Here is a 15,579-nt window from a genome sequence, read left to right as displayed (position 1 = left end):
TTCAACCTGGAGAGCCTCATCCACTTCCACACCACACTGATGGCTCCTCACACCTCTCTTCCAGTCTTGACCTGCCTCCCAGTTCCAGGTCTGTCGTTACCAGGGCTATTTCTAACTGGCCACCCTGCAAACCTATAAAATTCATGCAACAGATCCAACTCTTGTCGTCCCCTTAATTAAGAAAAAAAGGGGGGGAGGGAGGGAAGGGGAGGGGAAGAAAGTGGAGGAAGAAAGGAAGGGGAGGAAGAAAGATTAATCTTAACATTTCTGAGTGTAATACTGTGATATAATAAGAAATATATGTTTGGTCTTTGGCCCTGGTTCCTGGCACAGAGCTCCTAAAACCCTTGGAATTTCCTGAGTGACTGAGAAGAGTGTCTTGTTATTCCTAATAAGCCCCTTTCAACCATACCTAAACTTAAGCTAATAAGGAGGATAGGGGCTGGTTACCAGAGGAACCAACCAGGTGATTGGAACTTGGGGAGAAGGGCTGGGAATTGAGCTCAACACCAATAACCAATGATTTAATCAATTGTGCCTACATAACAGAACTTCCAGAAAAACTCTAAATAAATGGGTTCCGAGCTTCCAGGTTGAACACACTGAGGTGCTGGGAGGGTGGTATGCTCAGAGAGGGCATGGAAGCTCTGTGCCCCTTCCCATATACCTTGCCCTATGCATCTCCTCCATTTGGTTGTTCCTGAGTTGTATCCTTTATGATAAAATGATATCAGTAAATAAAGTACTTTCCTAAGTTGTGTGAGCCATTCTAGCAAATTATCAAACTCCAGGAGGGGGTTGTGGAAACTCCCAATTTACAGATGGTCAGTTAGAAGTATAGGAGGCTGGGACTTGTGATTAGCCTCTGAAGTAGGGTCCCATCTTGTGGGACTGAGCCCTTAACCTGTGTGGTCTGCATTAACTCCAGGTAGTGTTATAAGTGCTGTGAGCAGAGAAACAACAGCTTTCCTTTACCTAGTACCTTTATTAACAGCATCATCCCTCTTGTATTCCAAGAATAATATCAGGTTCACCCCAGGTGGAGTGTGAGGAGTAAACCCTGACTTTCCTCTCTCCCTCACCTTCCAAAAGCAAGGAGTCAATAATTCTTATCAACTCAAACAAAACAAGTATCTCAAGTATACAACCCTACATTGAATGTGAGCAGACATTAGATGAAGATAAAGGTTCAACCTTCCTAAAGTGAATAAAATTGAAATTAAAACATTGAGAAAAAATTTCCAAAAATTAGTACTTTTTAAAGAATTTTAATACCTTGTGTTTTCAAATGTACAACAAATTTTGTATTCACATATGTTGCTGGTGACTGTGTATACTGATCAGCACACTCCTTCTGAAAAGCATATGACTATATTAGTACTTATTAAATAACAAACAAAAGTACATTTTGACCTATTAGTTCTACTTCTAGCAATATATTCTAGGAGAATAAGCCAAAAATGTTAAAAAGGCTTATGTACTCTTTGAGGAAGACATGGTCACAGCTGCAGTGGAGTTCGGCGTGTGGGCTCCTACTCCTGACTCACTGCTATTGGCTCTCCCTGAGGAGCAGTTCCGTCAGGAAACTGAACTGCATCCATGGCTCTTAAATACAACAGAAAGTCACCCCTGGAGCCAGAAGTGGCGATTCACCAAACTAGAATTACCCTAACTGGCCACAACATAAAATCTCTGAAGAGGTGTATGCTGACTTGATGAGAGAAGCAAAGGAAAAGAATCTCAAAATGAAAGGACCAGGAGATGCCTAACAAGACTCTGAGAATCACTACTTAGAAAACTCCTTGGGGCATCTGGGTGGCTCAGTTGGTTAAGCATCCAGGTCTTGATTTGGGCTCAGGTCATGACCTCAGGGTTGTGAGATCAAGTCCCATGTTGGGTTCCACAATGGGCATAGAGCCCACTTAAGATTCTCTATCTAGGGCGCCTGGGTGGCTCAGTTGGGCGACTGCCTTCGGCTCAGGTCATGATCCTGGAGTCCCGCATCGGGCTCCCTGCTCAGCAGGGGGTCTGCTTCTCCCTCTGATCCTCTTCCCTCTCGTGCTGTCTCTCATTCTCTCTCAAATTAATAAATAAAATCTTAAAAAAAAAAAAAAAGATTCTCTCTCTCTCTCTCTCTCCCTCTGCTCCAACCCCCCCTCTAAAAACAAACAAACAAGCAAACAAACAAAACTCCTTGTGGTGAAGGTACTAAGACTTGGGATCTTTTTCAGATGAGGATCCATAAGCAACTCACTGAGTTGCACAGTCCTGAGATTGTCAAACAGATTACTTCTGTCAGCATTGAGCCAGGAATCAAGGTTGAAGTTACCACTGCAGATACTTAAATTAACTACTTTCATAAATTATCAATTATTGGGGTGCCTGGGTGGCTCAGCTGGCTAAATGTCTGCTTTCACTTCAGGTCATGATCCCAGGGTCCTGGGTCAGGCTCCCTGTTCAGTGGGGAGCCTTCTTCTCCCTCACCCTCTGCAGCTCCCCCTGCTTGTGCTCTCTCGCTCACTCTCTCTCTCTCTCAAATAAATAAAATCTTAAGAAAAAATAAAAAATAAATTATCAATTATTTTCTTAAAAACCTATATACATAATTCATACAAGCAAACTGGAGGCAACCTAAAAGGAAAATAATTAAGTAGAGTATATATATTCACTTAATTTACAAAATGCAGCAAAAAATCATTATGACAACAAAATACCAGCAAACTACATCCAGCAGCATATTAAAAGGATTATACCTTACACCATGACTGAGTGGTATTTATCCCAAGAATGCAAGTGTGATTCAACATACAAAAATCAGTGTAATATACCACATTAAAAGAATAAAGGGAAAAAGCCACATGATCATTTCAATTGATGCACAAAAAACATCTGACAAAATTCAACACCCTTTCATGATAAAATCACTCAATAACTAGGAATTAAAGGGAATTTGCTCAGGGTGCCTGGGTGGTTGGTGGCTCAGTCAGTTAAGCATCTGCCTTCGGCTCAGGTCATGATCTCAGGGTCCTGGGATCAAGCCACACATCAGGCTCCCTGCTTAGCGGGGAGTCTGTTTCTCCCTCTGCCTCTCCCCACCCTGCTCGTGCCCTTGCCCTCTCTCTCCCTCTCTCTCTGGAAGACTGAAAACGTTCCCCCCAGATCAGGAAGAAGACATGGATGCCCACTTTATGTTTTTTAAAGATTTTATTAATTTATTTGAGAGAGAGAGAGAGCATGAGCAGGGGGAGGGGGAGAGGGAAAAGGAAAGGGAGAAGCAGACTCCCTGCTGAGCAGGGAGCCTGACGAGGGGCTGGATTCCAGGACCCCAGGATCATGACCTGAGCCAAAGAAAGATGCTTAACCAACTGAGCCACCCAAGTGCCCCAAGGATACCTACTTTAGTCACCTCTATTCAGCATAGCACTGGAAGTCCTAGCCACAGCAATTAGGCAAGAAAAATAAATAAAAAGGCAATCAGATTGAAAAGGAACAAATAAAACTATTCACAGATTACATGATCTTATATATAGAAAACCCTAAAGAATCCACAGGTTGCAGGGTACAAGATCAACACACAAAAATCAGTTGTAGTTGTATACATTCACAATCAACACTGTGATGATAAAATTTAAGAAAACGGGCTTTCTTACAGAAATGGAAAAACTGATCATGAAATTCATATTGACTCTTGATCTTGGGGTCATGAGTTCAAGCCCCATGTTGGGCGTAGAGCTTATTTTAAAAAAAAGAAAGAAAGCAAAGTGGTTGTATTGTGAATGTATTTAATGCCACTGAATTGTATACTTAAAATAGTTAAAATGGGGGGCACCGGGCTGGCTTAGTTGGTGGAGCATGCAACTCTTGATCTCAGGGTTGTAAAGTTCAAGCCCCTCATTGGGTATAGAGATTACTTAAAAACAAAATCTTAGGGGCGCCTCGGTGGCTCAGTCGTTAAGCATCTGCTTTCAGCTCAGGTCATGATCCCAGGGTCCTGGCATCGAGCCCTGCATTGGGCTCCCTGCTCAGCGGGAAGCCTGCTTCTCCCTCTCCCACTCCCCCTGCTTGTGTTCCCTCTCTCGCTGTGTCTCTCTCTGTCAAATAAATAAAATCTTTTAAAAAAAATCTTTTAAAAAAAGGTTAAAATGGCAAATTTTACATTATGTATATCTTACTACAATTTAAAAAGGAATTTAAAAAGGAGGGGTGGGAGAAGGGTGATTTTAGTGATGGTGTAGAGAATGGATGGGGTGGAGGAGAGATGAGTGGGAGGCCCACAGCTGCTCAGCTGCATACAGCTGAGAAGCAATAAAAGCCAATCTCAAGACAGGGACAGTGGGGAAGGACAAGATGAGAGAGCCCAGAGAATAAAATGAGAGTGAGAGACACAGAGAAAGACTGATTCCTAGGTTTATTGCTTAAAAACTCAGAGGAAACAGCAGTGTGACAAGTAAGCTAACAACATCAATTTTAGGCATATGAGTTTGAGAGATGAATGAGAGATAACCAGCTGGCAAAATTAGCATAAACAGGTATGTGTACCATCAGAGAAAGTTTTGAAGCGATAGTTTTGATTTTGAAAGTCCGGGTTCAAGGCAGTAAAAAACCTCAGGAAGAGAGTTGCTTTGAAGCAGAAAAGGTAACAAACTAAATTCTGGAGATCATGAACCATCATTTAAAGGGCAGAGAGGAAGCCAACTGCTGGATGGAGAGCCAGGGGAATGAAGACACAAATGCCAAGAGGGAGAGAATTTCAGAAGGTGGTTCAACAGTGTCAAAATCCTGCTGAGAGATCCAGCTATGTGAACTACAAGAATATTATTATTAAGCAGATCCAAAAAAATTCTCCTAATGCTGTTTGGACCAACTCCTATGTTATGTGGTATACATCCTACAGTAAAAACTGCTGGGGAAAATTCCTAAGGAATCCACTAAAAAAACTACTAGAATAATAAGTTCAGCAAGGCTGCAAGATACAAGATCAATATTTTAAAAAATTAACTATTTCTATACACTTGCAATGAGCAATCTGAAAATGAAAGAAAACAATTCCACTTACAATAGCATCAAAAGGAATTAATTACTTAGGAATAAATTTAACAAAAGATGTGTAAAACCTCTATCTGAAAACTACAAAAAAGTGTTACTCTTTAATTTAGAAGGTCTTCTTTAATTAAAGAAGATCTAAACAAATGGAAAGACATCCCATGTTCATAGACCAGATGACTTAATAATGTTAAGATGGTAATACTCTCCAAATTAATCTACAAATTCAGTGCAATCTATCAAAATCCCAGTTGCCCTCCTTGCAGATGTTGACAAACTAATCCTAAAATTCATTTGGGAATTCAAGGAACCTCAAAAGCCAAAACAATTTTGAAAAAGAACAAAGTTGGAGAACTCATACTTGTTGATTCCAAAATTACTACAAATCTATAGTAATCAAGACAGTATAGTAGTGGCACACAGATACAAAGATCAGTGGAACAGAATTGAGAGGGGTTTGGGGTTTTTTTTTGTTTTTTTTTTTAAGTAGGCTCCATACCCAGCATTGAGCCCAACACAGAGCTTGAACTCAACCCCAAGATCAAGAGCTGAAATCAAGAGTCAGGCGTTTAGGGGCGCCTGGGTGGCTCAGTCAGTTAAGAGGCTGCCTTCGGCTCAGGTCATGATCCCAGCATCCTGGGATGGAGCCCCACATCAGGCTCCCTGCTCAGCGGGGAGCCTGCTTCTCCCTCTCCCTCTGCCTGCCTGCCACTCCCCCTGCTTGTGCTCTCTCTCTATCTCTCTCTCTGTGTCAAATAAATAAATAAAAAGTCTTTAAAAAAAAAATCTCAAAAAAAAAAAAGAGTCAGGCGTTTAACCAACTGAACGACCCAGGCGCCCCTAGAACCCTTAATACACAGCTGGTTAGAATGTAAAACGGTGCAGCCACTTTTGGAAAGCAATCTGGCAGTTACTCAAAAGGTTAAACATAGGGACGCCTGGGTGGCTCAGTCATTAAGCATCTGCCTTCGGCTCAGGTCATGATCTCAGCATACTGGGATCAAGCCCCACATCGGGCTCCCTGCTCCACGGGAAGCTTGCTTCTCCCTCTCCCATTCCCCCTGCTTGTGTTCCCTCTCTTGCTATGTCTCTGTCTGTCAAATAAATAAAATCTTAAAAAAAAAAAAAAGGTTAAACAAAGAGTTACCACATGGTCAAACAATTATACTCCTACATATATATACCAAAGAGAAACGAAAACATACATCCACATGAAAACTTGTACACATGAATATTCAAAGCAACATTATTCATAATAGCTAAAAAGTGAAAACAACCTAAATGTCCATCAGCTGATGACTGGATAAACAAAATGTGGTATATCCATACAATGGAATAGTATTCAGCAACAAAAAGGAGTAACATATTAATATATGCTACAATACTGATGAACTTTGAAAACATGATGCTAAGCAAAAGCTAAGAGCAAAAGACCATATACTGTATGATTCCATTTATGTGAAATGTCCACAATAGGCAAATCTATAGACAGAAAGCACATTAGAGGGGAATGCGGGTGTTGGCATTGATGGCTAGGGTATGAGGTTGTTTTGGGGGTGATGAAAATTGATTATCCTAAAATTGGTTGTGGTGATGGTTGCACATATCTGTGATTTTAATAAAACCACTGGGGGGAAAACCACTGAATTAAACACTTTAAATGGGTGAATTATATAGTATGTGAATTGTATTCCATATACATATATATATAAATATGCTGGGAGACCCACAGATGTAAATGTTTTATGGTAAGTACAGAAGTGAATCAAGTCTGGATGCCAATTTATTGTTCTCGTGAGGATACAGTTACAGTAGCTTATTAATAAGTCTGAAGTCTTCAGGCTTTCCCAAGAGTTAAATACGCATTACAATACTTCATACTTGGTGTGCCGTGTGACATTGAAACACTGTTGTTAAAACAACCAATAACAGCTAATAACTTTTTTGAGAGTTTCAAATAGCATACAATCTTATAAACTGAACTGGTGGTGAGCCATACTAAACAAAATCTCCCTTGCTATATACAGATCCAACTCGAGATATCCTAGTTCTTATTTTAGGTATTGTGGGCTTATTACCCTAATGTTCCTAATCACTGGATATGTAACGTATTTCTTTTCTTGTCTTTTTAAAAATTGTGATAAAATACACATAAAACTTACCATTTTAAGATTTTATTTATTTATTTGAGAGAGAGAGAGAGAGTGAGAGAGAGTGAGAGACAGCATGAGAGGGGAGAGGGTCAGAGGGAGAAGCAGACTCCCCACTGAACAGGGAGCCCAACGTGGGACTTGAGCCCGGGACTCCGGGATCATGACCAGAGCCGAAGGCAGTCGTTTAACCAACTGAGCCACCCAGGGGCCCCAAAACTTACCATTTTAACCATTTAAGTGTACAACTCATGGCATTAAGTACATCCACAGTGTTGTGCAACCATCACCCCTATCCAATTTCAGAACTTTTTCATCATCCCAAACAGAAACTCCACACCCATTAAACAATAACACCCTATTACCAGCTCCAGCTAACCTCTATCCTACTTTCTGTCTCTGTGAAATTTACCTATTCTAGGTACCTCATACAAGTGGAATCATACATTTGTCTTTTGGTGTCTGGCATACTGCACTAGCATAATGTGTTCATGGTTCATCCATGTTGTAGCATGTATTAGAATTTCATTCCTTTTAAAGGATGAATAGTATTTCATAGTATGTATATACCACAATTTATTTATCCATTCATCTGCTGATGGGACATGAGTTGTTTCTACCTTTTGGCTATTGTAAATAATGCTGCAATGAACACTGGCATGTAACTAGTTATATATGACTCCCTAATTCTTTGGGATATATACATAGCAGTGAAAGTGCTCGATCATAAGGTAATTCTTTGTTTAATTTTTTGAGGACCCACCAAACTGTTTTTCCACAGCAGCCAGACCATTTACATTCCCAACAGCAATGAACAAGGGCTCCCAATTGTCTACATTCTCACCAACACTTGCAATTTTTTTCGTAATAGCCATTCTCATGGGTGTGAAGTGGTACCTCATTGTGTGCAATGTATTTTTAGTCTATTATCTGTTAACAGAAGTTCACCTTGTGTTGATTTCTATAATTACACGAAGCACAGCCACATTAGAGATATAAACAACAAATATTTACATGCCAATTAAATAAAGCACAGGGTTACAAAGATTTAATTTTGAACTCATCAACTCATCAAAATCAACTCAATTTTGAAAGAGATATCAAAGATGACAAAGAAGGGAGACATAACACAAAACCTGTAAATTCCATTTTACTCATCTGAAACTCATTTCTAAAATACTAATGTGTACATAAAAATTTCACAAAGCAGGTTACAGCTTTGTGATTTATAGATATGACAGTGAAACAAATGTAGGAGTCACTCCTAAAAAATAAAACTTTTAGAGATACCTTTATCCCTGGGAGATCATTGTCACTGTCCCCATTTTAAAGATAAGTGAATCTGAAATCAAACAGGTTTAACCACTTGTCTTAGACCACAAAACAAATCCGTGGAAGAGATCTGGAAAATAACAATTTGATTTCTAGGCTTAAGGTGAAAATCTCATAATTTAATGGGCAAAAAGTCAAAGGAAAACAGAACCATTTCTACTCTTCGCGGTGAATAAACTATGGGAAGTTGTCCACAACCTGAAGCTTACAACCTCCAACAGCAATGACGGATAATTAACTCCTTGCAAACGGACCTGAATGTGGATTCGACTCAGAACTATTTCCCCCCCCATATGCTCTAATAACACTAAGTCTCTAACTTTATCTCTGTTTTCATTGTTTTGTTAAATTTTGGCGACTCAAAGTAGGATAATTCTATTGTTAAACTGACAAAGCCTATGTTGAAGCAACCAAGGAAAATGGAGTTTTTTGACAACCTTGCCTAAATCAGATATAGAAAGCGTTCCTTGTCTTTTTTTCCTGCACCCTATATGCTAAACAAGATAGTAACTGTTTATCCTCACCAATCGTTTGATCCAATCGTTTTAGCGAAGTCGAAATATATATTACATATATTTCAAGAAATATTTTAAGAAATTTCAAGAAATACTAAGAATATTTTAAGAAATCCACGTCCAGTTATGCAGAGGTGAAATGACCTGACTGGGATCTGCTTTAAAATACTTGAGCAAAGAAAAAAAAGTAGAGATGAAACATTTGTGACAGATATTTAAACTGTTGAATGTAGATGATGACATATAGGGGTTCATTTCACCTCTTCTCTCTCTACTTTTGCCTATGCTTAAAGTTTTCACCATAACTTTTCACAAAATGAATGATTTCCAAACAAAGTTACCGTCCTGGTTATTAAAGACGAGTCGGTGGATGTGAGCCTCCTTGTCTTCGGAACCAAACCGGGCGAAGGGTCCCCCAGCAGAGGCGAGGCCGACGTGGGCTCCGCGCCACCACGCGGGCCGAAGGCGCGCACGTTTTCTCCCGGGCTGAATCTGACAACTCACTCGGTGCGCTCCAGGGCTCGGAGGACCGCCGAGCTCAGCCGGGAAGTGGCGCACGCGGGGCTCACGCCCGCGGCTCGGGGAACCCCGACAAACTCCGCTCGAGAGCTCCAAGGTCCCGGCCCAGTGTGGTCGGCCCCCGCAGCCCCTCTAGACCGCCGCTGGAGACCCCTGTACCGCCACCTCCGTCCCCCCACCGCGAACGTCGGCCCAGCCCGCCGCCTACCATCCAGGTCCTCGTCGTCCTCCGACTCGGTGTCCGTCTTCGCGTCGGCGACCAGGCCAGGGCAGGGCTCCAGACCCTGGGAGCCGGAAGGAGGGGCGGCGGGCGGGCTGGCGGGTTGCGAGCGGGCCTCGCGCAGGCGGGTGAAGTAGTCCACCGCGAAGTCGACGAGGTCGGGCGGCTGCTGCCGCAGCACTTCCACCGTGTAGCCCTGCAGCAGCTCCGTGAGCCCCGGCGGGATCTGGATGTGGCTCATGCCGGCGGCGGCCGCGAGGATAGGCGGGTCCGGGCCGCCGGCGGCCACTGCCTCCGCGCCCCCTCACGCCGGCCTCTGGTCCGGCGCCCGCGAGGTCTCCTCCCGCGCGACCCGGCTCTGGCCTTCCTCGCGCGGCGCCGCCCTTCGGCCGGGTGTGCGTTTCCAGGCCGTACGACCCTAAGCTACTACGGCCGGCCTGCTGCCGCCTCCGCTGTCACTGGGCAGCCGCCGCCGCCGCCGCCGCCGCGGGGACCGACGAGCGGGCAGGCGGGACGGGCGGGGCAGGAGCCCGGGTTGTGACGCACGCGGCCGCGGGCGTGCGCGCCCCCGCCGACCGCCGGCCCCCAGTGCGCGTGCGCCTCTGGGCAGCCCGCCGGTCCCGTGCAGTCCCGCGTCGAGTCGCGGGAATGAGAGATCTGCCGGCCTAAGGGAGTCGTCAGTGCTTCCCACCTAGTCCTGAAGACCTTTCACATATTGTTTCAACATTCACTAAGAGCCTCCTGTTTGCCAGCACTTGGTAGGCTCCAGGGACACAGCCTAGAGCCAGATAGCCAGACGCCTGGCACACACATTACAACCTCAGTGTGGTTCCGGCTGTCGTGGAGAGCAAGAGGGCCCACTTTAGGGGGTGACATTCAGGCTGACTCCGAGGCCTGGACAGGATCCGACTACAGGAAAATCTTGAGGAAAGCTATCTGAACATAGAGGACAGCAAGAGCAAAGGGCTGGTAAAAAGTCAGGACCACCCTGGTCCCGGGGTGGAATGGTGGCATGACGATAGGACCTTCAGAAGTCTGGCAGGAGGTCTGTGATATGTCAAACGGGAAAGGCGTGGTAGATGGTAGGAGTTTCAGTGATATAGTAATTTGGGAGCCACAGGCAGAGAAATAAGCCTGGAAGAGTCACTAGGCCAAACATGTACCCTGAGAAACTGGAATAAGGCGCAGAGCAGGAACCACCTCTGGGTCTCTTCCTCCTCTTGAGCACTCCCACCAGGATTCTGCCAGCCTCTTCTCCCACACTCCACCCTGGGCCCACACCATTTGGTGGTGTTGAGCAGACCACAAGGCACTGTTACCTTTGCCCCTAGGGAGGGGGCATAGGTGAACTGGAGAGGCTAGGCTATTTCCCAAGTTGCCCCCTCCCCCCACACCAGATCGAAGGGAATAGAAAAAGGTGATTGTCCTGGGTCACAGTGCTGAAGAAAGTCCCAGTGGGCATAGGACAGAATCCTGCCTCTCCTTGCTGGGCCCAGACAAAGTGATGACCTTTAGGCTTGGGAACCTCCAAGGCATTTGGGATGGTTAAGCTCCACCTGGTAATTACCCAGTATTAATTAAAATAAGCACTAACACCTCTCATATTGGCTTGGCACACACCCAGGAGTTCAGTGCTGCTGGAAACTGAGTTTCTGGAAATAGGAGCAACCGATCCCCGCTGGTACAGAAGCCATCCACGCTCTAGGCCAGGCGAAGCTGTGATTCCAAACACCAGTGTCTCCCTGGACAAGTTCCTTGACCCCCCAGGGGAGTCTTGCACAATTTACTTTGTGAGAGCAGGGATAGTGTCCAATTTGTTTCCTGTCGGTTCCTTGCTACACACTGTTGGAGAAGGTTTACTGAATGAATTAATGAATGAATGAATGCTTCCACGTAGCAAGTGGAGTCAGTGAAACTGCTCTCCCGACCCCTGTCTCAGGATCCTTTTCTTTAAAGTGTGTTTCTGATCTCAGCCTATGAACGCTTCACTAAGGATGGGCAGTAAGAAGCTAATGGGACAGGGTTCATCTGCTCTTGAGTAGACCAACCCTTCCAAGTTTTCCAGGAATCAGACCATACCCAGAAAACCTGGGTGTCACTCCCACTGCACCCACCACACCTGGGGATCTGCCTGCTTCAAACAATCCTACAACCAACCCTTTGGAAGGGCAAATTCACAACTCCACTCCCTTGCTTGCTCATTCTTCAGGTTTTATATGTTTTAAAGAGGGACAGGCGCCCGTATGGTTAGGACTCTCACCTCAGTTACAAAATAAGATAGAGGAAGGCTACTCTAGGGCTGATGACAGAGCTGGGTGTGGGCAGGTTCTCCCAGTCACTCCAAGAAACCTCCATCAGCCTCTGCCAGGAGTAGACTGGTTTGCTGTCAATTGCCCCAAGGCTTGGCCATCCATCCATCCAGCAAACATGACATTCAAAGAGCATCTTTGGACCTGGAGGGAATGAGGGCCACAGAAAGCAGGAACCCCATAGCTGTTCCTTACCTGTCTCCACAGACCACCATGAGAGTAAGGACGGACAGCCAGCCTCCAGGCCCTACGTGGCTCCCCTCCCTAGCACCTGGTCCAAGAGCAGGGATCCATCTCTGCCCCTTCTGGGAAGCCCTTCTGTTGCAAATGGAGTCCCAAGGGCCGTCCATGAATGCCCAGTTGAGCTGGCCAAAGAAGAGTGCCTTAGAGCAAGAGAGAATACCAGGGCCCTGAATCCCTCATCTTCTACCCTTACCCTCCTAGGAGGTGCCTTCATTCAAGCCTGTCCAGCTCTACCACTAGAGGTTACCGTGGCAACCAAACCCACAGGCAGCAGGTAACTGGGAAACAGCTGCCAACGGTAAGTGATGGTGGGGAAAAAGGCAAAAACAGAGACTGTAGTAGAGAAGAGGAGGCCCCAGAGCACTGACAGGTGCTCAGCTCCAAGCGCCAGTCCTAGGAGTCACTACCCAGCAGGCAGTCAAATCTTACACAGACTGCCACACCACCAACCACGGGCAGACATGAACACAATGGGGCCAATTCTCAGAGATGTTTACAACTATGGATCATAGTAACACAGGTGGGGCACATGTTTAGCCCAACAGCAGTGGGTCTGGTGAAAATGAACATGGGTAGAGTACCAACTACTATTTCCAAAAAAACAGTGGATTTCATGTACTCTCGATAGGCTTATTATTTTAAAGGGTTTATTTCTCTTTCCAGGAAGAAGGAAAACACCCAAACTCCCCAGACTCCTCTGGAAGCCTGCTCTTGGCCCAGACCTCCCAGTTTATACGCCTTCTGCCCTGTGATACCCTCTGCCTACTGGGGGTGGGGGAGTGGACTCAGCCCAAGCAGCAACACCTCCCTCTTCTCTGCCCAAAGGGGATCTCTGAGCCACTCCAGTCCCCTACCTGTCTCCTGGAACCTGTTGGTCATCTGACCACCCCTGCATCCCAGCCCCTCTGGTCCAGTCTTCCAGCTCATTTAGTTATCTACCCCCCTCAGTTTCTGTTTTGCCTTAGAAGTGTTTATGAGCCTCTTGGACAGGAAGGCTTGGGGAAGTGGGCTATGTTTTCTCTGTCATCACCCAAGCTGTCCTTCAGCCTCTATAATGCCTCCCTCATGTGGCTACTGCCTTTGGTCCGGGAAGTCTGCTCTATTTTAACAAGCATCCATGCCCCAGGGAGCAGTTAATTCCCAGGCCACCTGTTTCTGCACCTGTGAGCCACCCCCTCCCCAGGACACTGTATCCCAAGAAAGTGTCAGTTTCTGCAGCGGACCTTGGGTCTGCCTCGGAGATCCTCAAAGCAAGGACAGAACCTGGGAAGCAAGGGAGAGCCTGGCTGGAGAGCCACAGGCCTATATGCTCACCAGAGCAGAGAAAGCAGAAAAGAGAGCCCTCAGGGAACACCTGGCCCTGGGGCTTTCCCAGTGCCTATTGGGACTGCGCTACCTGTGGCCTGACTGACAGGCCAGTGGCTGGGCTTTGACCCTGTAGTACAGACAGACCTCCTGGAGCTTGGGTCAAGCAGCCCCAGGACAGCCTCTGATAGCATCACAAGCCTTTCTTCAGGCCTGTGGACACCCAGACATCACTCTACTACCTGCACTCTATTATCAATCTGCCAATGATCTTGGCAGATCAGCTTACCCTGTCTGAGCCTTGGCTTCCACATCTGAAAGTAGGGGTAAAAATCCCTACCCACTAAACATTGAGTGACATGGGGATAAAGAAATAAGAACGAACCCATGGGAAGGTTAGAAAGGGCATAGGGGGTTCCAGCCTTAAAAGAACTGTAGGGAAAGAACTGTGGGTGGAGATGGTATGACCTTACAGCAGAAATGGCACTACTGTGGCTTCTAATAGGCTTGTTGCAACATCCCACTGTCTGCCCCTCACCTTTGACCCAGTTATACTCTTCTTTGTGCCTGGGTGAGGCTGTTATCACTGGCTGGTTGTTTTAACACCTGCTGTCTGGCTTCTCTACTTAATGCTGTCTGTGACAGAGAAATTGCTGAGGAGGGCCCCAGTCTTTCCCCCACCCTTACCCCCATCAGGGACAGAAGAGATATATCAGGAACAGGTGGCATTTCAAAGTGCATCATAAAAAGGAAGTGCCAGCCAGGAGGGAGTTACTCACCATCTGCTCTGCTCCCTTCACAAATATGTCTCCTGGGGCTTCCCTATTTGACTTAACACCTATTGAACAACCAAAGGAGTAGAAGAATCTACCACCACTAACAACAAGGAACCAAAACTTTCCATTTTAAAATGGAAGCTGTTTCAAAGGGCAAATTATCCAGAAGCACAGACTGTAAAAGTGATCCTGAGCCATGGGAATGGCTGTCATTTGGCTGGAATGCAAATGCACTCACAGGGGCTTCCAGGCAAAAGCTGAGGTTGCAGGATTATCTCAAGGACAGGGTGCTGCCAAGAAGAGCTTCAAGAAACACATATGTGGCCTTCTCCAAACCAGTGAGAGATTAAATAAAGACATCCTGCAGCATGAGGGGGCAGGCAGAACACTGAATTAATCTTCCTAGGCAGAGGGTACACAATTTTCATCTCTAAACAATGTTTTTTGTTTTTACGTGACTATAATTCCTTTCTGGTCATCCAAAAATATCTTCCCAGGAATAAAGTATCCTTCCTTAAACCCCCAAATCTTCAGCTTCCTGCCGGGCTGGCCACGCCCACTCCCAGATGGGGGTGGGTCCCTGTCCCTTCACCCCCTTATGCAGAGTGATGGCGCTAAAGCCAAAGTCCAAGGGTCTCTGTGCAGTTGCAGCAAGGTGGGACGTACCAGCAGAACTCTGTGACTGCCAGATGGGACAATGCCAGAGAAGCCCAGCTCCAGCCACCAGACAAGGACAAATTAACTTGTCTCCCTTACCTCCTCTGGATGTACCTGGGCATCATGAATAGCCTAATTAGCAAAGCCTGGCTGGTGACATCAGATCACAGTGACCCCAAACTCATATGATAAGTCAGGATTGCTTTTGGCTTTTAGAACAATCATCTCTGTTAGCTCAGGGCAGAGAGGTGAAAGAATGAAGGGAAGGGTGCCGGCTTATACTGAGGACTATGGGAACAGTTAGCAATCAAGCCCCCCCACCGCACCCCATTTCCCTTCCCCATCAGGCAGTTGCTTCTAGGACAGTCAGGGAAGGCTGGACTAGCCAAAACTTCCTCCTCTTTCTCCTGCTGAAGCCCCTGCCTGAAGCTCCAAAGAAGGATACCAGATCCCTGACAGCCTCCACCAAGGCCACAGGCTGCCTGCTGAAATGACCCAGAATCAAAATAA

The 15,579-nt window shown here is 45.7% G+C and overlaps 1 protein-coding gene across 1 annotated transcript in view; it reads right to left on the bottom strand.

Annotated features, from left to right (window-relative positions):
- The window catches only part of PRKAR2A (protein kinase cAMP-dependent type II regulatory subunit alpha), a 117,505-nt gene extending 107,156 nt beyond the window's left edge, over positions 1–10,349 (bottom strand). Inside the window, exon 1 of the mRNA XM_036079739.2 lies at positions 9,768–10,349. Within this exon, the coding sequence (XP_035935632.1) occupies positions 9,768–10,020 (253 nt within the window). The 5' untranslated portion in view covers positions 10,021–10,349. The remainder of the gene's footprint in view (positions 1–9,767) is intronic.
- Between the last annotated feature and the right edge of the window lie 5,230 nt (positions 10,350–15,579).

This window comes from Halichoerus grypus, chromosome 1 (assembly GCF_964656455.1).
Source record: "Halichoerus grypus chromosome 1, mHalGry1.hap1.1, whole genome shotgun sequence".
In the NCBI taxonomy this organism is placed as follows: domain Eukaryota; kingdom Metazoa; phylum Chordata; class Mammalia; order Carnivora; family Phocidae; genus Halichoerus; species Halichoerus grypus.
The sequence above is the reverse complement of the archived record's forward strand: the minus strand, read 5'-3'. Positions and strand labels throughout refer to the sequence as shown.